Source organism: Aplidium turbinatum, chromosome 15, assembly GCF_918807975.1.
Source record: "Aplidium turbinatum chromosome 15, kaAplTurb1.1, whole genome shotgun sequence".
Taxonomy (NCBI): Eukaryota; Metazoa; Chordata; class Ascidiacea; order Aplousobranchia; family Polyclinidae; genus Aplidium; species Aplidium turbinatum.
In genome coordinates, this window is record NC_137486.1 from 6329993 (window position 1) to 6354674 (window position 24682).

General features: G+C 38.2%; 1 protein-coding gene across 1 annotated transcript in view; it reads right to left on the reverse strand.

Annotated features, from left to right (window-relative positions):
* Positions 1-808: 808 nt before the first annotated feature.
* The window catches only part of LOC145784267 (uncharacterized), a 31035-nt gene continuing 7161 nt past the window's right edge, over positions 809-24682 (reverse strand). Inside the window, exons 5-22 of the mRNA XM_082596055.1 lie at positions 24453-24594; positions 21994-22107; positions 17461-17550; positions 16722-16887; positions 12524-12666; positions 11706-11883; positions 8779-8904; positions 8243-8427; positions 7850-8045; positions 7464-7613; positions 6904-7036; positions 6330-6472; positions 5575-5755; positions 4902-5136; positions 4297-4437; positions 3733-3789; positions 3256-3337; positions 809-2977 (exon numbers count right to left, since the gene is read on the reverse strand). Coding sequence (XP_082452181.1) covers positions 2628-2977; positions 3256-3337; positions 3733-3789; positions 4297-4437; positions 4902-5136; positions 5575-5755; positions 6330-6472; positions 6904-7036; positions 7464-7613; positions 7850-8045; positions 8243-8427; positions 8779-8904; positions 11706-11883; positions 12524-12666; positions 16722-16887; positions 17461-17550; positions 21994-22107; positions 24453-24594 — 2812 coding nt within the window. The 3' untranslated portion in view covers positions 809-2627. The remainder of the gene's footprint in view (positions 2978-3255; positions 3338-3732; positions 3790-4296; positions 4438-4901; positions 5137-5574; positions 5756-6329; positions 6473-6903; positions 7037-7463; positions 7614-7849; positions 8046-8242; positions 8428-8778; positions 8905-11705; positions 11884-12523; positions 12667-16721; positions 16888-17460; positions 17551-21993; positions 22108-24452; positions 24595-24682) is intronic.

Sequence of the window (24682 nt, forward strand, 5' to 3'; positions counted from 1 at the left end):
AACAGCAGACAGTTTGCTCAAAACATCAGATTGGTAACGTGGTTTTTGTTATTGCTGGACTTTATGACGTATTCTTGAGCTGTGTTTGCACGTTTTGAAAAAAATGAAAATAAATGAAACACTGGACTTTGGGCCTTGCCAGCGCCATTGAAAACAAATTTTTTTGGGTAATTGTTTTTGAAATGTATTCTTGAATGTTCAGTTTACTCATTTTAATGCTTAATTCCGGTTTGAAATTTTCCTTTAGTATGCCTTTAAGCCTAAACCAGCGGGACTGTTGCTCGGACGGTTGTTAGATAACGAGAAATCAACAATCGATGTAAAATACCGGATTTTGCTGTCTGGGAAACAACTCAGATAGCAAATCCGATTGTTTTCACACTTATTTAACGTCTATAAACTTTTGGTCAATGTAAAACCGATATCCGACCAATGTTGTTGTCTGGAAAACATTCTTGAGAGTAGCTTTTAGTTTCACTTCAGTTAGGCTATTTCAATGCATTACATCGCTCTCGAATAATTCTATTTGTGTGAAAACGCAAATTAATCAAAAAGTCTGAGAAACAAAAACATTATGTGGCAGCATGCAGAGTTCTTTGAAAACAAACCGCTAACATTCTGACTAACTTTGCCCATAGTGCTGCTGAATGGAGAGCAGTCCTTAAATGCATTAGCCTACTCAAGCGCCGCCTCGAAAGTCGAACCACCGCCGCTTATTCTTGCGGTTTCTTCGTGAATAAAGCTGAGCACTTAATCAACTGAGCTATCGGGGTCGGATTTATAAATAGTTTAATCTAGTAATGACCACTCCTTTGAAAAACGCTAAATTCATTCGTAATTCAAACCACAAGAACTTCACACAGTGATGTACAAAACTTAAAACGTAAATGACAAACATAACAGTCCATTCTGCGGATATACTGATAACTAAAGCGTGATATCTTGTGACTAAATATGACATCATCCCTACCAACAAGCAGGGGCTGTTCCAGTAGCTACCATATGACGAGTTTTGAGAAGAGAAGTCACAGTCGTCATATTGTCTTATTAGACTCGCCATAAACTTGGCAAGCAATCACCGTAAACCACTTAGCGCTATATGTGAGGGCGAAGAAAAGCATGAAAAACGACGTCATGTCATAATTGAAAATCTCCGAAGACAAGTAACGGATCAGAAGCAGATATCTTTCACTCTTTTTACATTTCGTGAAAGCGTTTACTTGACCGGTTCACCTGTCAGCACATGTCTAAGTGGAAATCCCAAATTATTTATCATATGAAAATCATAACAAAATCTTCTGCCCTCTAGAAGCATAGCCATTAGCCAATCTTTCTTTAGCATTAGCTGGAGAACAAAGAGCAATTTAAACAAATTAGGAGCTCCTACCACAAATCAGATCAAGCAATTAATATAATAACATGAAGGATGCACTTTAAAATAAACACCCAAGCATTATTTTTAGAAGCAAACATTTCCACATCATTTGGTTTTGATAAATACACTGAACAAGCCACGCGGAGTGAGCATCAATTTGCAACGAAGATTCAATGGATGCAGTTTTGCTTGGCGAAAAACAACGTGGTTTTATCTTATTGGCCAACACAAACAGACTGATTAAACTTCAAAAAAAGTATTTAATCTCCATATTCAAGCACTGCACTTTTCAAACAAAACTACAAGCGCAAATAATTATTTGCAAGCTAATGGTTAGCCCAATCTACAATTGTACAAGTTAATGAAGCTACGCCAACTTGGCAAATTTAATCATTAAAAAGTTTCTTTTTATAGTCTTCAGCACCAGCAGAATACTGTAGAAAACCCCATTTAAGGGTTAAGCGATTAGACAACAGGGTAGAAAATAAGATTCACGTGGACTTCTTACCTGCTGACTGCAATAATTGTCTTGCAACAGAATACGAACTTAGTAAAATATTTTATGTATATTAGCAAAAAGACCTGACATTTGCACGAAAGTGCATAAGATCAGAGACAAACGTTATAGCCCGACAGCGAAATCCGTCATTTATACATGGATTCAACGTGTACAGACGTTGAATCTACGTGAAAATGACTGATTTCGTTGTCTGGGATAGTGTCGTGTACCCGACGTCAGGGTGACAAAAAGGACATCAACTCCGATGAACTGGAAGAACTCACCACCACAAAAAAGACAACATAACATTCTTCCTAAATTAATCTGTATAAAAAATTATGTAAAAATAACATCCCAAAAACAAAAAGCAATTTTATGCTTAGATACCTAGCTAATGCGTTATGTGGGCAAAGGTGCTCAAATAAACAGAAATACCCACATCTACGGATATTTCTTTAGCAAGAGAACACAACTTTTTGTGTAAACGAGACTTGGCACTGTTGGAATGTAAATGAATTGGTTAAGAATGAACAATGAACATGCAAAGTATGCATTTCAATAAAACGCGCAAAAAAAATGAACGAGTTATAAAAATAGTGAAAAATATATAAGTCCAGCAGCGTGGCTCTACCTGGTTGCGTTAGAGTGGTATCGACAACAATCTTATGAAATCCGCAAAAAAAGAAAAAAAATTGGACAATGCACAAAGGTTTCGGAAACCATTGTTGCATTTGCGAAAACATTTCTACAATCTCAAATATCGTCGTCGAGTTCGTAAATCAAAGAGTCAGCTGACAACTGAACAGCTGATTTGGTCACGTGATCAATGATCACCTCTTTCGTGTCGTCACTTCCGTTTATAGTGACAATACCCTGGACGGGATCTGTCTTCAGCGTCCTGTTTGTTTCCGCATCCTCCTCCTGCTGTTGATCTTCGTCATCACTGTCAACATCTTTGGATTCCGCATGATCGCCCATCTGCATGTTGTGCTTCTTCACGTCCTCTGCAAATGATATCTTCTTTTGATGACAGCTTCTTTCAACAGTGTCTTTTTCAAGAGGGAGCTTATCCTTCTTCGAAGAGTCTTGTTCTTCTTTGGGATCTGCAGGAATGAATGGTTTAAAGTGCAAACATTTTCACGTTGCCTCTCCCTTAATTGTGGGGAAACAATTTTGAAAGGGGAAAGAGCTTGTTACTGTTTCAGAACTGAGCATTCTCCCAAATCTTAGATCAATTCATTGACGTCAACCATTGTTCCAGCTACGGCAGGAAACAAAAAGGTAGCACGATTGCTGAAGAACAAAAGTGTAATATTTGTCAGACACCCCGCATTAAATACTTCTGGGATGTTGTTGCAAGTTCTGTTTGACAACAAATTACCTTTTGTGTTGACGGATTTGCTGCGGTGGTTTAACTTCTGATTCGGTTCCGTTTGAACAGGCTCAGTTTTAGAAGCTGCCTTCTACAAATGAAACAATAACAACTAGTTACAAGGTCAACAAAAATGTAAACCAGAGAAGCAGTAAACTTAAATACCGTCTCCGCATAACCGAGCTGTGTGACTTGCTCTGAGCTGCAATCACGGCGACTATACAAAGTCAAAATCAAAAATAACGAGGAGTGAGTGCTGCTCGTTGGAAGAGCTTTACAAGGAAGAGCCAAACCACCGCCAACTGACTGGAAGGTAACGACATTTTACAAGAAAAAACGCACGCTAACATTTTATTAACGTTATATTCGCTAAACTAAGACGTTATTGAGCTGAGGCAACAAACCAATAAAGTAACGTCATCGCAATCGAAAACTATCAGGCTTTGACTAGGAAAGCGAATTGCATTCTAAAGAAACATTGTTCACCTGCTTGTTTGCTGTGCCTTGATTTTTTCCACAATGCTTTGCATTTCCGTCTTTAGCCTGTTAAAAGATAAAGTTTGTTTCCGAATTAGCCCATTTAAGATTTGATTAAACGCTTTGTCAAGACAGGGCATTACATAGTTCAATCCGAATGATTCTGATTACTGTTTAAACTTGATTTAACGCTTCACTAAGATCTGTAACTAAAGGGCTGTCAGTGGCATTACTTTGTTCAATGGCCTACTTGTTAACAGAAAAGCGTGAAGTATAACTTTTTATCCCAAGCCCAAGCATATATCACACCTGACTTTCAGGCCGTTGATCGGAATGTCTAAATAACAACAAGGTTTTAAGATTGAAATATCGCAATGGCAACGGGTTTCTCAGGACTTTGTTCAGAACAGTCACATTTTAACCATCTCACGAAATCATAGCGTCTTACGATTTACGGCTTACTCAATCATTTTCTGGAATTCATCACGTTTAGAAAACTGATACTGTGGTCTAAACGGATATCTTGTGTTACATAATAATATCATGTACGGCGTCGACACCTACACAACCAACCTCAAGCTCCAGCACCAACAGATTCTTCTCCTCCTTAGCAACTTTACACACAGCGATGGGGGTCGCCTGCACCCCTTCCGCGTGCTTGTAGACGAGGGTGTACAAATCGCATACGTTGCGTGCCGTGGAAAATCTACGGGTCTAGAAGAAAAACAAAATTATTGGTTTGAGAAAAAGCAATTCGGAATGTTTGTATTGACAAAGTATGATTCATATTGACATCTAACAAGAAGAATCATTTCACTTTGCACTCATTGTGATTACATAGCCTACCGCACAACAGATAACCGAAAGCAGATAAAAGACAGCTTCTCACAGTTTTGCCAAGACACAGAGGCATGCTTTCGAGCGGTGTCGAACTGACGTCCTTTGAGCGTCGTACATTCGCTCTCACCACTCGGCCACGCAGCCGATTACTTTGATAAAAACTTCACACAACAATCGCTTGGCGTTATAACAATACAACATATACTTCGAAAGGGTAATATGATCAAGGTGTTACATTAAAGCAACCGATCAATAACAAATAATTAACGAGTAATTTTCTATACTCAACGTAATGTCAGCATCAATTGTTTCTCTTACTGACATAATTCCCCACTCACGTCTAAGTTTTCTTTGTCAAAACCAGCTTTAATGATGTGCCACTCGTGATGTGACTGGGCCTTTCGTAGACAAAACACCGCGTTGATGCCAGAAACATCGACCCTTGACCTCTGAGGGTCAATCTTGCACCCCTCATCAAACTCGATCCAGAGTTGGAACACTGAGTTGACCATGTCATCGTCCAAGCATTCGGACAGGCAGCAAAACTGTAGCATGTTGTTGTACACAGCGTACCTGGAACCAAAGGAATCTTGTAAGACAGGAGTTGGCAACCCTTTTTAACGACTAATACCAGGTTGGTGAAGTTTTCAAGAACTGGTCAACAAACTGTGGTGGAATGATAAAGCAAAAACCTTTATTTGACATAAATTTACTGCAAGTATGTCAAAACTGTGCAGAGTACAGAAAGAGACAATCTTCAAATTCGATCGCGGTCTAATGGTTGTTCACCAGTAGCGATAGGTTACTGGTGAACAACCATTAACCTATGGTTGTTCACTTACTGGTTTACTGGTGAACTTACTGGTGAACAACCAATCTATCAGGGTTACTAAATTACACAGCCTAAGCTACGACTGTCAGTCAATTTGAGGTATGCCAACAGTAATACGATGTAATCCTCGTACAACCCATGAAAAGTGGCGTCTTTCAAAACAATTCTTTTAAACTAACCATAAACTTTCTTCAAAGATATGCGGGACCTCTATGATGAAGCTGACGTAGTGTTCGTCCTGCTGGAAGGCGTATTGCGGGCACCGACGTATCAAGCCTTCGTACTTCATGACCATGTCGATGAGAAAGGCGGAGTTCTTGGTCAGAGGCGCTGGAGCCATGCCAGGCTGGTCAAAACGTTCTGTGAAGTTAAGTATGATAGAAAATCTTCTAAGCCATGTGATTAGTTTGAAAAAACGAAATCAGTTTAATAGAAAGTCAACATTTAATACCTTTCAAAGCAGCTGTTTGCAGACATTGAGTGCGAAAATTAGACAATGCTAAAAGCTTTTTTGAAGACGTATCAAATGACTTTTCTAGCTTCACAAATCAAGTATTCTGTTCATTAGCATACGAGATCATTAGGGTCTGCTACTATTCGGCGAGTCCGATTCGGCGAGTTTCCTATTCGGCGATTTTTTGAAAATCCAACGACGCCTTTTGTAAATCCAACGATTGAATATTATTCAATATTCAGACACTAAATCAATGTAAATACGAACTGTTAGGCTAATTGGGTTCTTTAAACAAATCGAATGGCTTTTGTGAATGTTTCTCAGGTACAATTAAATTAGCCTAACAGTTTGTATTTACATTGATTCAATGTCTGAATATTGAATAATATTCAATAGTTGGATTTACAGTAGGCGTCGTTGGATTTTTAAAATATCGCCGAATAGGGAACTCGCCGAAACGGACCATTCCGAGATCATTACCATCTGTGTCATCGTTGTCTCTCCATAATGTCCCCTCTTGGTAATGTCTTCTTCCTTCCTCTACAAAGGTCGGCTGCTGGACCGGGATCGGTTCAGTTCTTGCTTTCTCCTTCTTAGGTTGCCTGCTCTTCATCGAACATGCTCTGCGAAAAGTAATTGAGTATACTAAACCACTTCTCAAACTTTAACTCAAATATATATTAGACCTAGGCTAATTTGCATCTCAAAGACATATCTTTGCTCCAAGAAGACATCGCGAAAGAAGAAGGATCTTTACATATGGTCCGGGTGGCCGCCTCATCAAGAGGTGCACGTGAAAGACAATGAAGCATTTTTTTCCCGTTTTAAAGATGAATCAGATTTATGAAGAACGTTTCACGACAGTACATGACAACGGGAGCATTGGGGGAGTTTGCGAGTTCAGCATCATCTTATAAAAGGCGGCATCAGCTATAATACCATACAAAACTAAAATAATTGAAAGTATAACAACTTCACTTTTTGTGTAAAGTTTAAAAAAAAGTCAAAATTTGTGAGATTAGAGTTCTCTTTTTATTTTTTTACAAAGCCTTACGAGTCAGTTGAGGCGGTCTCAGTTGAGCTATCCACCGCATCTTGGACTCCACGTACAGGGAAGGATTCTTTCTCACGAACACCATTCACTACGGGCTCCGAGTCCGTATCAGATTTGACATCAGGAACAAGCTCTGCGGACACAAACGGCAATTTTTTATACAGACGTGTCTGTATCTATTTTGACATGATCCATCACAAATGTGCACTTTCTGTGACATACGTTACATTTTCATGTCAGTGCCGCTCTTTTAAGACGCAACGAAGAAAATTATAGCCTACGTCAAATTATTCAAATGTCTTGAAAGTCTTGGAAATGACTCTACATGGTTTTGAACCAATGTCTACCGACTAAAAGACTGTCACTCTTATTCAGAAGATCAGAAAGTTGGTATTAATTGTACAAATATAAACTACATTAACATGATGTTACGCAGTATTGATGCAATGTGTGACAATACTACAGATCTCTTATCATAAAATGAAATAGAAAAATCTCAGAATACTATTTGATTAAATGAAAACAAAAGTCTGTTTATCATGTTTGTGTCTTTCACATACTTGTCTTCTCTTCTATTGACTCGGAGGAAGGTTCCACTTCAGCGACAAGAGGAGGAGCGGTGAACGGGAGAAGCTTAGGAGGGGGAGGAGCTGGAAGAACTTCCAGGGTGACCGTCAAACGATGACGACTCTTGTCGAACTTAGCAAATCCTGGAAGTGTGGACGTTGACAATCATAAATTGCCCGTTAAACTTTAATAGAAAAACCAATGACTTTGCCCAAACATCGTCATCAAATTGTCAAATCGTTGTCCGTCTCGACAGTTCAGTTGAATTCAAAGTCTATACAAAATGCAACACTGCAAAAAATAAGTTTCTTAAAAGCATTTCTCAATCAGTGGATGAAGCTTCCCACATTCAGTCGTCTCAAATACAAAATCTACTTGCCTTTGCTTTCGGCGACAGGGTACGGAAGTTCAAAGTCAAGTTTGTACTTTGCCGGTTTGACGGAGTCTAGGTGCAGACGTCGCTCGAATATTTCCAAGTTGACGCAGTTGGCGGCGCTCAGTAGAGGTAGGTCGATGTTTATGACAAGTTCTTTAGGCCACGTGTCGTGAACCACGTCGGAAACAAGTTTATAATCCTGGCAGAACGTTAAACATTGTTTTGACAATGTTGATTTATTTGCTTGCAGCAGCAGACACATAAAACTGTTGTGCCACAATTTGAGTTGAATTTATGCGATCCTTGCTTCTATGACTGAAGTAAAAACCAACCAAAATACAAAAATACAGAGAGTTTAAACATACCGACATCAGTTAAACGATATTACTGATTTACCTGTATATCAAAATGTCCTCTATGCATGATGCTGTATTCCGGTTCTATGTATCCCATTTCAAGATCGTTTTCTTTGCTGGTGGAGTCACCTGTCTTAGCGCGTTCACGCTTCTGTTTGGCCTTTTTCACTTCTTCCTTCAGATTCGGGAACGGTTGGGCTTTCTTGGCCGGCTTTGAACTATCGGCTGAAGCAGATGCATTGGTTGTTCAGAATGGTTATAATTACAAAGTAATTAAATGAAAGTGAAAAGTCCTTTATTATTTTTTTCGTTCTGGTGCAACAAAATGATTTTGTAAAACAGATTTTGAAATTGAAAATTATTAGCACGCATCTGCAATCTGCATTAGTCAGGCTAAAAAACTGACAAACTTTAATAATAGTTAAGATATGTTTTTCGCACAAAATTACTTAAATAACATGCAGCAATCCAACATACAGAGTGTAATAGACGGCAGGAGATCCAAAGTGGAAATCATGCAAAGTTGCTCTACATTGTAACAGCATCAATATGCTGCAAATGAAAGTGCTTGCAAACCTTTGATTTCGTCCATGGGAAACGGAGGTCGCAATCTAACATCAACATCTTCCATGGTCGAAGAATCTTTAGGATCAGCTGGTCCATTCAGATGAGGAGTGCGGATCACTGATGACATTGGGAGGCCTGAAATAGAAAAAGGCTAATCCCTCAAACTTGTGGCTTATGTGGTCAACCATATTGTAGTAGGTCACAGCAACTGAGAAAAATTTAATCTGATAACAAGTAAACACACAACAGTAAAAAAATTATATAACCTCGACCTCAAAGACTTAAAGTTCACAGAACAGCAGAAAAAATATGTTAATCCTGAAATGAAAGGTATGGCAGTATGCTGGATAACCTGGAAAGGAATGGAACAGTGTAACTGTTATTGTAAGCTACCACTATAGTAAATACCCACTTACAATTTTACATAGAGAGCAAAACTTGTCATTTATTATATTATAGGCTATATGTGTGGGTTCTCCACTTGGTCCAACTTCTTTTTAGCGCACTTAGGAACGAAAATGTTTGAAGCGTTTCGTGATTTTATCCTAAAATGTATGTACGTTCTGTTGACGATATTTTTGCAATTTTTGACAACGATCGGTCTTGTTCCCAATTTTTAAACCTTTTAAATGCTCAACATCAAAACATCAAATTTACGGTTGAAAAATCTAATAACACTATTGCCCTTTTAGATGTTGAAGTAAAAATAAATCATGATTTGTTTGATACACAGATTTGGCGAAAACCCACCAACACTGGCCTACTTTTAAATTACAACGCTTTTTGCCCAAATAGATGAAAATCTGGATTACTTCTATGTCTTTTATCTCGTGCCTGTTTGGTTTGTTCGACGGATTTATTGTTCCACAATGAAACTAACAAGTTGAAAAATATGCTACATTTAAATGGATACCCGTCATATTTTTTCGATAAAGTATTCAAACCTTTTTGGATAAAAAACCGAAAGATATATATACCCGAAGAAGACGATTTTAGCAACTTTTTTGATATACCATTCTTGGGAAAAGATTCGGTAAGATTTTCAAAAATCTAGCTAAAATTGTTAAAAAGAAATTCGATTGTGACATTTACCCTGTATATAGAGCGTTCAAAGTAGGCAGATATTTCCAACTTAAGTCACCTACGCCCTTTGCTCTATGTTCTAATGTTGTGTATAAATTCAGTTATTTGCGTGATGCAAGCCTGACGTACATCGGTATGTCAACAAGACATTTATCGACTAGAGCTGGGGAACACTTGAATTTGAATTCCATACAGAAAAGTGCCATTAAACATCACATTTTCTCGTGTACAGTATGCAAAACCAACGTTTCTATAAAACAATTTGAGATCATGTCGAGGCAGGTCTGAGGATCAAACTAAAATCTTAGAAGCCTTGTACATAAAACGTAACAATCCACCTTTAAACAGACAATTGTATGCTTGGCTTGCTTGCGGCTCATCTTTCTTGCTCTCTGTATTCTAAAATTAGTTTTTTCGCACCTTGCCTTTTTACCACATCATGTGATATGTTCAACACCTTTTGATGCAGTTACCTTTGATTCTCGCAGAACCTATATCGTTGAGTTTGAGCTAGTCAGAAGTACTGTGCAGTTTTTTTTTTCCTGTTTATAGTTATAATAACAATTGTATTTTATTCAGATGTAGTAAAAATTGTATATATAACATGTTATTCCTGAATAGGACATTGTGTGATGTCGAAAACGTTCGATATTTAATTGTTGCGCAGTTTTGTATATATATAATAATCTGATAAAGTGAATGTCATCTGAGAATCTTTAATATGTTAAACTTGATAACGTTGCTCGGGTTCGTATGCCTATGGTTCAGCAAGACAAACTCTCTACCGAAGCTGTATATTATAGGGTCATTCCATGCCAAACGTCCTGGACCCTCCAGTTTGACCCTCTCCGAATTTGCTGAAAATCGGACAAAAGGTTACATAATATGATTGAGCTAAAAATTGAAAATTGTAGCTCAAAATCTATTGTACTTTTCAAATTATGACATTTTTAAAATGGGTACCCCCTTGCGCTGAGGAGCGCTCAGTCATTTTCGGCCGTTTTTAAACATGCATATATCTGTCATTACAAATTTAATCTACTTCATTTCTGGCAAAATGAGACACTTGTAGGTATATTACATTAATCCAGTTTCAAAATTATATTGCCTCAAAGCATTTTGAAAATACGGGGGCCCAAAGTGTCCCCATTTTGATGTGAAGACAAATTTTGGACCATATTAAAAAAGCTGTAGCTTCCATACAAAACATAGCATTGCTCTCAAATTTATCCTGGAGGCTCCCCTCCTACTGGACTACAACTACATTGAATTTGGAAGGAAACACCGCTTTCATTAAAAAGTTATTTCTGTTTATAGTTATAACTATAAAAAGTTAAAAAGTTACCTCTATGACATCACAAAAAAGCAAAATGCAGTCTGATGATCACAATTTCCATTTATTTTGTTCAGATTGCTACAGATTGCATTGATCATCAGACTGCATTTTGCTTTTTTGTGATGTCATAGAGGTTGCCATCAAGTTGCTTGGTTTCCAGATGGACAAATTCATTGAAACTTTGTAGTAATGGATGAAGGTAGCCCTTAGTAATTCTGAGGTTTTTTTCTGCAGATTGGATTACGGTTATAATATTTAATATCTTTTCAGGAAGTACAGGTTTAAAGGGTTTTTTTGCAGATTAAATTACAGTTGTAATATTTAATATCTTTTCAGGAATTATCGATTCATTACTTTTTTTGCATGTTTTTGCAGACCTTCTGATGATCCGTTAGGTGAAAATTTGTAAAGGCTTCAGATAGTAATTAACTATATTTGATTTACATTAATATCAATGTAAAAATGATGGATTTTGCTCTCTGGGAGCAGAAATAACTTTGAAATTCCAGATATATACCTTTGAAAGCCATTTTTGGGGTTCTGACATTAACTTTGTCCAGTTCCACTCCGAATTGCCTTTCAACAGCATCAAGAGCAGTATCATGGATCATTTTTTTAAACCTATCGTTTTTCTTCAACAAGTAGTATGTATCGGGGTGAAAGACAACATCATACACCATACATTTGATGCCAGCCTGGGATGATAAAATAATTAAATTATCATATATGATATGTACCAGTACAATGTTAAATAACACTAAAATGTTTATTTGTGTGAAAGAGGATTTTATCAAGATACAAAAGCATCATTTGGAGTGATTAAACATAATGAATGAAACATAACTATTAACCAGGTTTAGTGTTATCATTTACAAAATTATCGTTATTTATTATATATATATTATTTGAATTTATTGCATTATCACCATCATCATAATTAAAATATATTTTTGAAAAACAGTGAAACTGCTGCAAGTTTTTGTGTTTTGTTTTGAGTAACACATCACGTTTGACACCAAGTAGGACCTACAATTGTGCATGATAGCCACAAAGAATCAATTAAAACAAAAATTCAGTAAACAGTGCAATTACTGTCGGAGCTATATTTACATATCAGTACTGGTATGCTTGCATGTTAAAACAATTCATGATGCTTGTTGCAATTGCATGTAAGAAAACTGTTTCCTCGATGACATTAGTGAACATTTTTCAAATGAGATGCGAGTAGAAAAATGTTCACTGAGATCATTTGGAAAACAGTTTTTTTTAAATGTGATATAAGATAAGTTATGTTTTAATTACATCATCAATACTGCGGCTAAATTCATGTTTTACCTTGTCAACATCTTCTCTGGCTTGAGATACACTGTGTGGAATAGACCATTGCATTCCTCTTGTATTGCCTTGCACAGAAGGACGACTTCGAGGTTGGCCAAGATTTTCATTTGTGCAGATATTGATAAAGCATTTCTGATTTCCTGAACAAATGTAATTCCCATTCAAATTACTTAAATTCCTGTTAATCACATCAATATAGCATTATAGCTACATCGTGACTAAGATATATATAATAATAATAATATCATAATGCTTTTATTTGCGCCCATTGCGATAACATACATTATATACACTGCGATCACAGATATGTGATACAACAGACAACAGGAAGCAGCGAAGTGACATATAGTCTTCGAGACAGCTGCTCCCCTTATTTTTGCTTGCCATTAAGTGTCTTTGCCGAGACACAGCCGCGTGCTCTGGAGCGGTGTCAAACCTATATTTGGAACATCGCGCAGACATTTTCACCACTCGGCTACGCAGCCGACAAGAAGAACAGTACAGCAAGCCACAAAGATCTACTTAAGCAAGTAATTTTTTGAAAACTATTATATGGATATTTTCACATAAATTCAAAGACAGTAGATAAAACACCACATCAGTGTAATGTAATTTGTCAAATCTTTCAACTCCTCATCATTAGTCGTTATCTCCGCCTGCGGCAGATTGCGCATCAACATGGCTTATTTGTTTCCAAGAGTGGCGATTTTGAGCCAACTCGCCCAGTGTCGTCAAGTGGAGTCCGGTCCATGATTGAATGTTGTCTTGCCATCGTTTTGGTTGTCTGCCACGTTTTCTTTTTCCTTCTACTTTGCCTTCTGTGCAAACTTTGCTGATTCCGAATTGTGATCTTTTAGTGTGGCCGAACAGTTTTAAAACGTTTGATTTTATTATTGCTGCAATTGGATGTAGTTTTGTCATAGTTAAAAGATCTTCTATTTTTATGTGATCAAGTAACCTTTTGTTGGTCATGCTTCTCATGATGTGATTTTGGAAGGTAGTGAGTTTTTTCATTGTTGATGATGTCCAATTTACGCATTCTAGACCGTACAGCACGACTGGTAATACGTAACGTAGGTGTTGAAAATTTTTGCTTTCAGTTTGATTGGGAGTCTATTGGATGTTAGAATCTTTTTGTTCTTTTCAAATGCTGCCCAGCCTAAGCCAATTCGGTGTTGCACTGCAGTCTTTCCATCGTTGGTTGCGGATAGTCGGTGGCCAAGATATATGAATTCTGGTACTTGTTCTATTTGTTTTCCATAGAGAGTGAGATTGAGTGTGTTGTTAGTTTTGTCGGTTGTCATACATTTGGTTTTGGACACATTTATTTGGAGGCCGAATTTAGCAGCATTTTTTGACAGAGCATCTAGGTATTCCTGCATTTTCAGTTTAGAATTATTCAAAATGGCCATATCGTCTGCGTAGCTTAAGTTGGATATTACATGACCGCCGATGGTGAATCCAGTTGTACACTTATTTTCTGTTTCTGAGATTATTGCAGCCGCTACGATGCAAAACAGGATAGCAGACAAGACATCTCCTTGCTTAACACCTTTTATAATACCAATTCGTCTGGTTGTTCCGATGTCTGTTTTGATTAGTGCTTTAGAATCGTCGTACGTTGCTTTCAAGAGGTTGATGTATTTTTTGTTGATGGGAGTTTTATCCAGAAGTTGCCAAAGGTAGGGTAATTTAACACTGTCAAACGCTTTTTTGAAGTCAATGAAGGTGATATGAACGGGATTGTTGAATTCAATAGACTTTTCTATGATTTGTTCCAGCGCTAAGATTTGCTCGATTGTTCCTCTTCCTGGTTGGTAGGCTGCTTGTGTAGGGGGGAGGGATGCATATAGGTCATTTTTTACGCGTGCCGCAATGATAGTGATAAAGAGTTTGTATACATGACTGAGTAGACTTATTGGACGGTAGTTGCTGCAGTCGAGTCTATTGCCTTTCTTGTAGATTACAATTATTAGAGCTTCTTTAAAATTGCTGGGTATCTTTTTCGTTGTTAAGATAGAATTGAAGAGATGAAGCAGTGCTGTGATTAGAGGTTTGCCTCCTGCTTTGAGGTATTCCGAGTAAATGCCGTCTATACCGGGAGATTTGTCATACTTTAAGTTGCTTATAGCATTAGATATTTCGCTTCTTAAAATAGATGGGATTTCGTCAGAGGCAGAGTCATCGATGAGTATCTGTTGCGGATTGTCGTGATAGAGTTCTTCATAGAATTTTGCCCATCGTTCGAGGATACAGCTTTTGCTCGTGAGGATGTTTCCTTTTGCATCTTTAATTCCCCAACTGATGTTTTTAGGTTTTGCTTTAAGTTTCTTTATGGCAGCATAATAGATTTTGTGTGGAGGTAAGGTGTTGAGTTCATCGATTTTATCTTCTAATTGCTTCATTTGGTCTTTTTTCACGAGCTTCTTCGATTCAGATTTAGCGATTTTATATTGAGTAGATGAGGATCCATGTTGTTTTCTAATTTTGTGTTTAGATTGGATGGCTTTTTTAGTTTGTTGCGACATCCAGTTCGGTTGGTCTTGGTGCATATATCTGGGAAGAACAACTTCTGATTCTTCCCGTAGTCCTGCGGTTATAGCTTCTTGTATGGACTCTGGGTCTGTCATTTGCTGTAAGGTGGCATATCTGTTTTGTAAATTTACTTGGAAGTGTTCAGCGACTTCTTGTTGTTTCATAAGGTGGGGTCTCTGGATTGGTTTCCGCTTCTGCTTCTGAGGCCATGAGAAGCTTATTCTAAATTTTGTACGTATCATTCTGTGGTCTGATATGTCAGGAGTGTTCAAGGTAGAGCTGTTCAGGACGTTTAGTCTAGAAGACGAGGTGCGTGATAGGATAAAGTCTATTTGGTTTTTTGTCTTCCCATCAGGAGAGGTCCAAGTAAACAACATTTTCTTTTTCTTTTGGAACCATGTGTTAGTAACTTGGAGATTGTTTTTTATGCAGAACTGGCCCAGTAGTTCGCCTCTTGTATTTGCGGTCGCCAGAGTGTGTTTTCCAATTGATGACGGGAATGTTTTATGTAGTTGACCTAGTTTGCAGTTGAAGTCTCCCATAATGAAGAGGTGATCTCTTTTTGGTACGTTGTCAATGATAGCTTGGATTTTGTCATATAGTTCTTGGACTTCCTCATCGTGGTGGGATGAGGTAGGGAAATAGCACTGTATGAGAACTAGTTTTGAGAATTTTCCTTGAAGACGTAACACAGCAAGTCTGTCAGAAATAGGTTGGTATCCTTCCACAAAGGGAGCATAGGATTTGTGTGCCAGGAAGCCGACTCCGTTAGATCGAGAGGTTTCATTACTTGATAGGAACAGTTTGTGATTAGAAGTGTTATGAGTTGTAATTTGGCTTTTCATGACTTTGGTTTCAGCTAGGCCGACCACATCCCAATTCACATTTTCGAGCTCATGGAACATTGTTTCAAGTGCGTGACTGTTTAAGTCATTGATTGTCCTTGGGTTGTATGTGCATAGGTTGAAAATTTGTTTATTTTTCTTCTTGTTTCCTCTGTTCACTTGTCTTACATCAGTCCGAGGCTGCTGATGCAAACCCCTGGTCGTAACTGTCACATCAGTCCGGGGCTGCTGATGTGCCCTCCTGGTCGACATGCGAGGATCCGGAGGTAGCCTCCTCTTAGTGGCGATACTAGTGGTTGACATATTATTCCATGTGATTTCACGAGCCGTACTGCTTCCATGCTGGCTCATGGCAGGTTGGAAGAGAGTGGTTTGATTTTGTGACACCATCACTAGGAGATAGTCTTACTGGACTAGAGGGCTCTCCTGCCCTGGTCGAGGGACTACGTTTTGTCTGGCCTCTACCTTTCGACCAACCTGGCATGGGTGACCCTACCAGTAGCAGATGCTCCTGCCAGTACAGCTCTAGAGGTCATCGAGGCACTGAAACTCTCTCACTTTATATCTTTGACAGGACGATAATAAAATGATCATAAAAATTATGGTCAGTACTCAGTAGCCTACATATAGCAGAGTTGGCAGGAATGAATACTTCACAGTTTATAGCTAAGAGTATAACTATATATAAGGTATAAGGCTGTACGAGTGTACATAGTACGTACTGTATTGAAAATCATGGTTAAAACGCTTTTTTTAATATTTAAAATGATTGAAAGTGCATATAATATAGAATCTGATAGGCCCAAATGACTTACCATTAATACTAGTTTTAAGCACGTGGCCTGGTTTGGGATTGATAAATTTTACATTCATTCCACGATCATTCTCAAGCATTGTAATTTCTTCTTCGTATCGCTTACGATTATTAGGGTCTGATATTTCCTCTGCGTACTCCCGAAGCAAATCTCGAAACTTTTCATCCTATAATGTATAATGACTTGATTTAGTGCCACTGCCATACGATTGTTTCCAAACTTAACAATGGACATTTCAAAACAGTTGGGCTCTGTCTGCACTGCGTAGGCTAATTCATTTTTAGACATTTTCTTTTGAAATGAAACAGTGTTTTAAAGTCATGTAATTTTCATGGTATGGGAAGCTACATGTGCTATTGTTGTTGGGAGGCTTCATTTGTTGGAAGCTATGTTTATCGAATAAACCGAGAGGATGATCTTATACGCATGTGAGGCTGAAAAGTCAAGCAATAAGATAAAAAGTTTTTAATAAAAACTTAAGAAATCCATGCCATAACAGTTCAGTTTACTTTGTTCTGTTGGAAAATAAACAAAAATATTTCACCCAACAAGAATGGCAGCAAAAGACCGAAGTGTCACCAATATCAGCTTAGATTAATTGGCCTGGCAAATAAAGGTCACATTTATTTGTATTTTAAAATAATAACAGCAAAGTTATAAAAAAGGAACCGTGCAACTTAAAGACTCGTGCATTTTCTGTTAATCTACTACTTAGCAAAGCTATCGTACGCCAGCATACCTTCATGCACTTGGTGAGCCTGTCTATTTCTTCATGACTCAAGTCAAGTTCTTCTAACTTGTCGCCGAATTTCTTGCTATCGGTTGACATCTTGTGATAAATTTTGTCAAAGGAAAAATTGTATGGCTCAAATTTTATCTCCAGCTATAACCTGCTTTAACGTATTATCAAATATAAATAATAATAATGACAAACTTTTCAATTTGTATCACCTCTCCAAATTAAACAGAGAACATTTAATTTTGAAGCAGAAAAATAGTTGAAGCAGAACGGTGTTGCAAAAGTGGTTTTGACTACCGCTAGAGGACGCAAGTAGGCCTAATCAACAGGAAATCCGAATTGTGAAGAAAGGGGCGTTCTTCCCGGCTATCAGCACAAGGCTGAGCGAGCACTCACTAGTACAGCGAGCAGCTGCGATTCGCCAACCATAACGGTGTAGCTTCCACGCTAAGCCATTCAGACCATCCAATCAACAATATGTTTCTCGGCAGCCGATTTGTAGCAAGAATTGACAGTGATAGACACGTGTTTCGCCCATGAGGCTGGGCTCATCAGTATCGCACCGTATTCTGCCACAAATTTATTCGACCACCGCTTTACCAGTCAATTTAACTCTTGTCTTTGTGGCAGAATACGGTGCGATACTGATGAGCCCAGCCTCATGGGCGAAACACGTGTCTATCGCTGTCAATTCTTGCTACAAATCGGCTGCCGAGAAACAGGAAATCCGAATGTTACGAATTTCTACCTCTACCCAGAGATCTCTATTACCTTTCCAATAATTAACATGTGGCGATAGAGATAAGTATCTCAAAATGGACAATAAATGACACCCGTACCCTATTCTGTAAATAACATTTGTAAAAAAATGGCGGAAAAAAACAAAACTTGTAAAATATGCCTTCGTTGGGATGGCACAGCTGCAGGGGCAACGGAAAGCAAAAGAAACTCTTCTGACAAGTTCAGACGCCCCATTATCATGTAGCTCATCATATAAAGTTACAAGCAAAACAAAAGTTGTAAATTTCAACCAACTCATGCCAAGATTGAATGCGCGTGCATACGTAGGCTAGCCGTCCGCCCCGATAGCTCAGTGGTTACGCGCCGGGCTCAAGATCACACGGCGCTGGTTCGACTCTCGGGGTATACGTTTGAGCAACGCATTTCAGGACTGCTCTCCATTCAGCGGCACCTAGTGAATGGAATAATTTCTCGGCAACAAGACTTCAACAATCGGAAAACTTCACTCTGCCAATCTCGGTAACCGGCCCTGCGTCAAGTGCCTCTACAAGTATGCGAACAAGTACCAGGAATAACCTATCAAGGCTTTGTCAGTCCGAGGATAAAGATTCAAAACCAAAACCAACCAACCAAACCTATATCAAATTCAGACTACAATACAGTAGCCTACATGATCAAATGTTCTTCTGTTCCGAAATCTACGCTGACGACTCCAATCGCCAAGAGAACGACCGAGGCTACAGCACAATTTACAACTGAGAACTGCTGAATGGACCGTTAAAAACATCTTGCTTTTAAATAGGCTACAACCGAAAGAAACCATTTAGTTTCTACTTGTCCCAAGTGCACCAATGAAGCGATAGAACTTCAACAAGCGTAGTGAAAACAATAGGCCCTACAATGGCCTAAGCCTCTCAACCAACGAGTCCACTGAAGGGTTACCACCACATGACACTAGCTCAGTGGTTTTGCCTCTAGTGCTGGTAGGCATGAGATTGATTCCATGTCGGGTCAAACCTAAAGACTTTAAAAACGGTAGCCTACCGACTGCGTTCTTTGTTGCATACAGCAGTAATAAGTCGGGTAGCCTAATAATGTGATAACATCGTAAACCTGATATAAAATTTAAAATGAGCCCTGTCCCTTGTCGCCAAAAGACCTCAGCTGTTGTAGAGCGACAATTAATAAAACCATAACTTATCTATCAAGGCTTTGTCAGTCCGAGAATAAAGATTCAAAACCAACCAAGTCTGTTTTCTGAAATGTTTGAATTCTATGGACTTTGTGTCTGATTGCAAATAAATGAAAAAATTGCTTGCTAGTAGGGTTCGCCTGATGCTGATATCCAAACGAAAACTCTTTCCACGTAAAATTCTTCGGGTGTTTCGACGACAGCTACCCAGTAAAATTTTCAAGCAGACACTTAACATTTCTACTGTAGGCCTATACATAAATCATTTCGACCGGTCATGTGTGAGTATAGGCTACTTGAAATCTTAAAATTCTGGATAGCATATTCCTTCTATTCCGTAAGTTTGCCTGATGCATACAATCACAGTATGTCATTCAATACTTTCGAACGATTCAACAAATACATTCTTACTGGGTTTCAAATCAACATATGAGAAAATAGAAAAGTAACTCGACATTGAAACTGAAGTCGACATGAATCTTTAGTAATTGAACTCCAGCAAGCAAAATCCATTAATTTTGTATCGATTCAACGTTAAATTAATGTGAAAAAAACAAATTTTGCTAGCTCCGATGGCGGCATCTAACCTAACCTAATCTGTTTTCACATCAGGTAACCTACAAACATGAACGTGTCGCACACGTAAGTTGCACGCACAAATAAGATTCCTAGCGTCTATTCTAAAAAAACAGAAACATATGTAGTAAGATAAAAACGAAACAACACTTTTTAAGAAGGCAATAAAATGATTAAGCAAACATCATTAGGTGTAAAAATAACGATTTGTACAAAAAAGAAAAAAAAAGGTCCATCAATGTAACAACGCACTTTACACAATACGGCGGTGTATAGAGTTGTTCATGTTAAGGTATGCAGATAGAACCTTTCCAACTGGCGAAAGGGCTCGTATTTTCATGCAGACTTTAACGTTTGAAGACGTTCTGTTCAAATTATGTTAGAAAAATTGCCACTTATCCCAGCTGATTAAAAGATGCAAAAACAGTAAAAATTCAACCAGGTCGAACACAGCACAAATCAAACACGGAAAAACAAAAGTGATGAGTTATTTGTAAACTTTATTACCATTTTCGCTGTACATACGCACCACAAAACCATTACACTTACGTTATTGGCTATCTGAGTTGTTATTGGGGTGTAAATTCTTGACAAACTATTTTCAGGCAACTGATCAATACAATTGCAAGTAAATGTCTCCTCCAAATAAAGCAACAATTTCTGTAGGAAGCATAAACACTTCCAAAGGAAATCAGAAGCGTTTTGCAGTTTCATGCCATAATATACGCCCCATTGATCTGCTGCGCAAAAAGAAATGAGATGTTTCGGGATTGTTTCATTGAAAACTTCCCGAGAGGCGGCAAATGTCGCTGTCAAGGTATGGACAATGAAAAATGTCATAGGCAAATGACAACAACGTTATAGTAAGAACACGTTAATCAATGTGAAGACAATGTAATCAAAATAATCTGTAATTCAATTGATAGCGATTCCAAGTTGAAAGTGGTTGGGGGTCAAAGAAAAGTGGGGATCCCCAGACAGCAAAATCCGTCATTTTTACAATGATTCGTCTGCAGAGGTCGAATCAATGCAAAACTGACGAGACGGATTTTGCTGTCGGGGTGTCGATCTAAAAGCATTGCCAACAACAACATCATAGTGACGTTCACAACACTGACACATCCTTGTGATGTCCAACAGCAGAAAAAAATGGTTGAAAAAGAAAGGAAAAAACGGAATATACAATAAAGCAATAAGCTTGAAACAATAAAAAATACACTAGTACGAAAAAAACGAGCAGTTTGGTCGCATCTAATCCGCGTGGGCCAGAGAGAAGCCGCAACTAGACCCAGTGCACTTTAACAGTACGCAAGTTCAAGAAAGTAAAATTGCGATTTGTTATGAAAAGACGAATACAGAAATGTAGCATTCACCCAAACCAAACAAGATCACTTGGCGGATTAAGCGTTTAGCACACAAGTCTTCTGCTAGCACGCAGAAACTGCTACAAAAAGCGGTGGTAGTAGGATACGTCATGAATCAACTGAAGCATTATAAAACCAATATGCTAAAATTACGAATACATTATAAAATGTAATTTTATGCATTGAAGGCTTGACATGTCGGGGAACGTATTTCTTGTAATCCAACATGGCGGAAAGCTTTCGCTTTGACAATGAGCTATTTTAATTATAAAGCAAAATAAATCAAAAACTAAAGCAAAATAATGATAAAGAATCCCTGTGGTGTCATGGCGTAATATGAATGTAGAGCAATAGATTGTAAGCACGTGGCATACATAAACAAGGCATAATCAAACCAGCATTCCGGCTGAGAGATTTCGCAAGATAGATCTGTCATTTCATCACAGAAAGATATTCTTCAAGAGCTAATAAAACTTAATAGCCAAGTTTAATAATTATTAAGTCAAAAATCAAACTCTTGAAGCCATGTGCTTGAAGTGGCCTTTTATATCTGCCACAACCATGAGCAAACAACAGGTCAACGATGAACTCCTGTCAAGTTCTCCGCTGCGAGGCGTTCAGGTCTGAGAATTGGCCTTGCTGGTCTTCAAGGTTATTGGCCAAAGCAACAGGCGTCAACCACTCCTGAGGCAAGCAGCGTTGCAAGAAGGGAATGCAGGCACTGACATGAGCGAGTCTGTTGACCCACCTCGGTATTTTTCTTCCACATAAAATCTAGGTTGAAAAGCAAATCATTTATACAACGTCGTAAGTGATGACTAACAGTAATGAGTTCTATCACGTCCAGCTCTATGCATGGTCATTGGTCATTAAAGACTTAAATTAAGTAAACGTACATGAGAACTGAGAAGGCACAGAGCCCAATCTTTGTGCCCATCTTCAAACATGTCGTTGTCTCAATACAATACAGAGTTTTATGACGCTGTTCGATTCGAACCACTTCAATCCGAATGACTTCATGGTATGCAACAATTGCAACATGTCCAAACGACGCTGACCCAAAAGACGCGCATGGAACCACAAGGCAATAGGCATGCATGCACTCAGCTGCGTGGACAGTGGGGGTTCAGGGACACTTTTGGACTCGCGTCTGGGATGATTTTAGGGCCAGTAACCTTTCCAAGAGGCCCGAGCACTTGAAAAGATTGCGTTGTAACGGTTGTACATTTTAGAATGCAGTGCACTTTTTATAGAAGTGTGTTGATTTGGGGCCCGAGGATCCCATTGGTACCTCAAATTATCTTCATTGGTGCTTAAATTTTCATTTCAAGGGCCCTGCATGCACTTATACACACGCTCATGCAGGTTTTGCTACATTTCTTCTGTCACTTGTTGCAAGAGTCCCGCTGTTTTTATAAAGTAGTTAGGTGAGAAATTCGATGCAAGAGATAGCATATAATAATTGGCACCGTTTAAATTCTGTGTCGTGACTTTGATGGGTGACGGTTTATGAATGTAAAAATTCTTTAAAAAAAAACAGAAACAATTATAATTTTTTTTTTTTTCATAAAACAGATCACGCGAAAAAGGTGGAGTGTAGCGAACAGACGCGCTGCATTCAGGCATGGTGGGTTAGGGTCATTCGGGTTGGAATCATTCGAATTGGGTCATACAGATTTGCTTTACCTATAGATGTATCGTCACACGCTTTCGCTAGTCGGTCATCCAACCGACCGTCTTATTATCAAACAGACAAAAAATGTAGACAACAGTTTGCAGAATAAACAAGCGATATACACTTTCATAGACGCCAAATCATAGGCAGCTGCACTGCATTCGCGCCAAACTTGATTTTTTTTCAGGTGTGCGGTAATTAGTGACATCACAGAGTGCAAGGTATTATATCATACATAATTTATGATTACCGTTTATTAAAGAATAGTCAAGAATCTTCTAAACGTGCTGATCCTTTGCCACTCTTTTGGTTAACACATGTACAATTATTTGCCCATTTAGAGTAAGGGTCTCAAACACGCAACCTGAGGGAACTTTTGGTGCGGCTCGTGATGCAGTTTTAAACTTTAAAATAATCAACAAGTACTGTACATAATTTTTCAATAGATTTAGAAAAATGAAATGCACTCTAAAATTACTCAAAAAAACTAAAAATGCCTATCAAACTTTACATGACTTTTTAGCACTACTGTCGTCCCATTTTATTGCGTGCGAGAAACTCGTATTGTTACACAATCACATTGCCTATTTATATACTTATTGTTTCGTTATCGCAATAGCAACCTTGATATTTTCTGAAGTCAGTTTTTCAAGGGTTTAGTTTTTCCCGCGCTTTTGAAAGTTGATTGCAAGATTTTTACTCTCCAGGTCCTTCGTTTCGTTTGCGTTCGTACAGTATTTTTTCCATCTCTGTTCTTACTACTTTTTCTTGCGATCTACGTTCTAGGTGTATTTTTACTACCTTTTTTATTGCCTGTTAACTGTTCTATTTTGTTCATTGCCTTCTTATTGTATGTTGCGGTCCTAGGATTAATTTACAAGTGTTCATTTGGCGCTCAGAGCAATTTGAGTTTGAGACCCTTGATTTAGAGTAAGTTTTATTTTGTAATATTGTCAGACAGAGCACAAACAGAAAGCTAATTCTTATTCGTATTTTGCATGATTTAAATTCATATTTCCAAAGAAAATATAACCTGGTCGAAGTTACGCGTTTACCAAATTATACATGTTCATATAGATGTAGAATCATGTAGATAGATGTTCGCTGCATGAAAAATTGCTCAGCGTGAGGAGTGAACGTGACGAACGGGCAGGCATACAGAACGTCCGGTCGCAATCACAAGTCGCTTATGTTTGCGCATTGCTAAGGTTGCTCGACAGCTCGAGTATGGCGGTAGTGCCTTTACTTGCATCTCCAAGTACACAGTTGAACAAGCAACGCACATAAAAATTTGTTTAAAGTATACGTCAGTGTAGGGTTAGGGTTGCAGATCTACTCTAAAAAAAGTCAAACAAATTGATTAATATGAATTTATTCAAAGTAGTATGTATTAAGTAACAAAACGTAGTGATAGTTTCAGTAATAAACTTCACTTTCGGTTTACCTCAGCAAATGCAGATGTAAAGTGGTTACAGTTTTTGTGCATCAAATGATAGGCGTCCCCTTTGAACTCCGTACCGAGGTGTTCGATGATATTGGCCACATCGGTCTGTGTAAAGTCTGTCATACCGAGAACGATGCTTTCTCTGATGGAACAACAACGAGGAAAATAGTCAATAAACCAATATGTTAAGCTGATAAAATCAATACGACAGGAGTTTTCTTTTAGCAAAT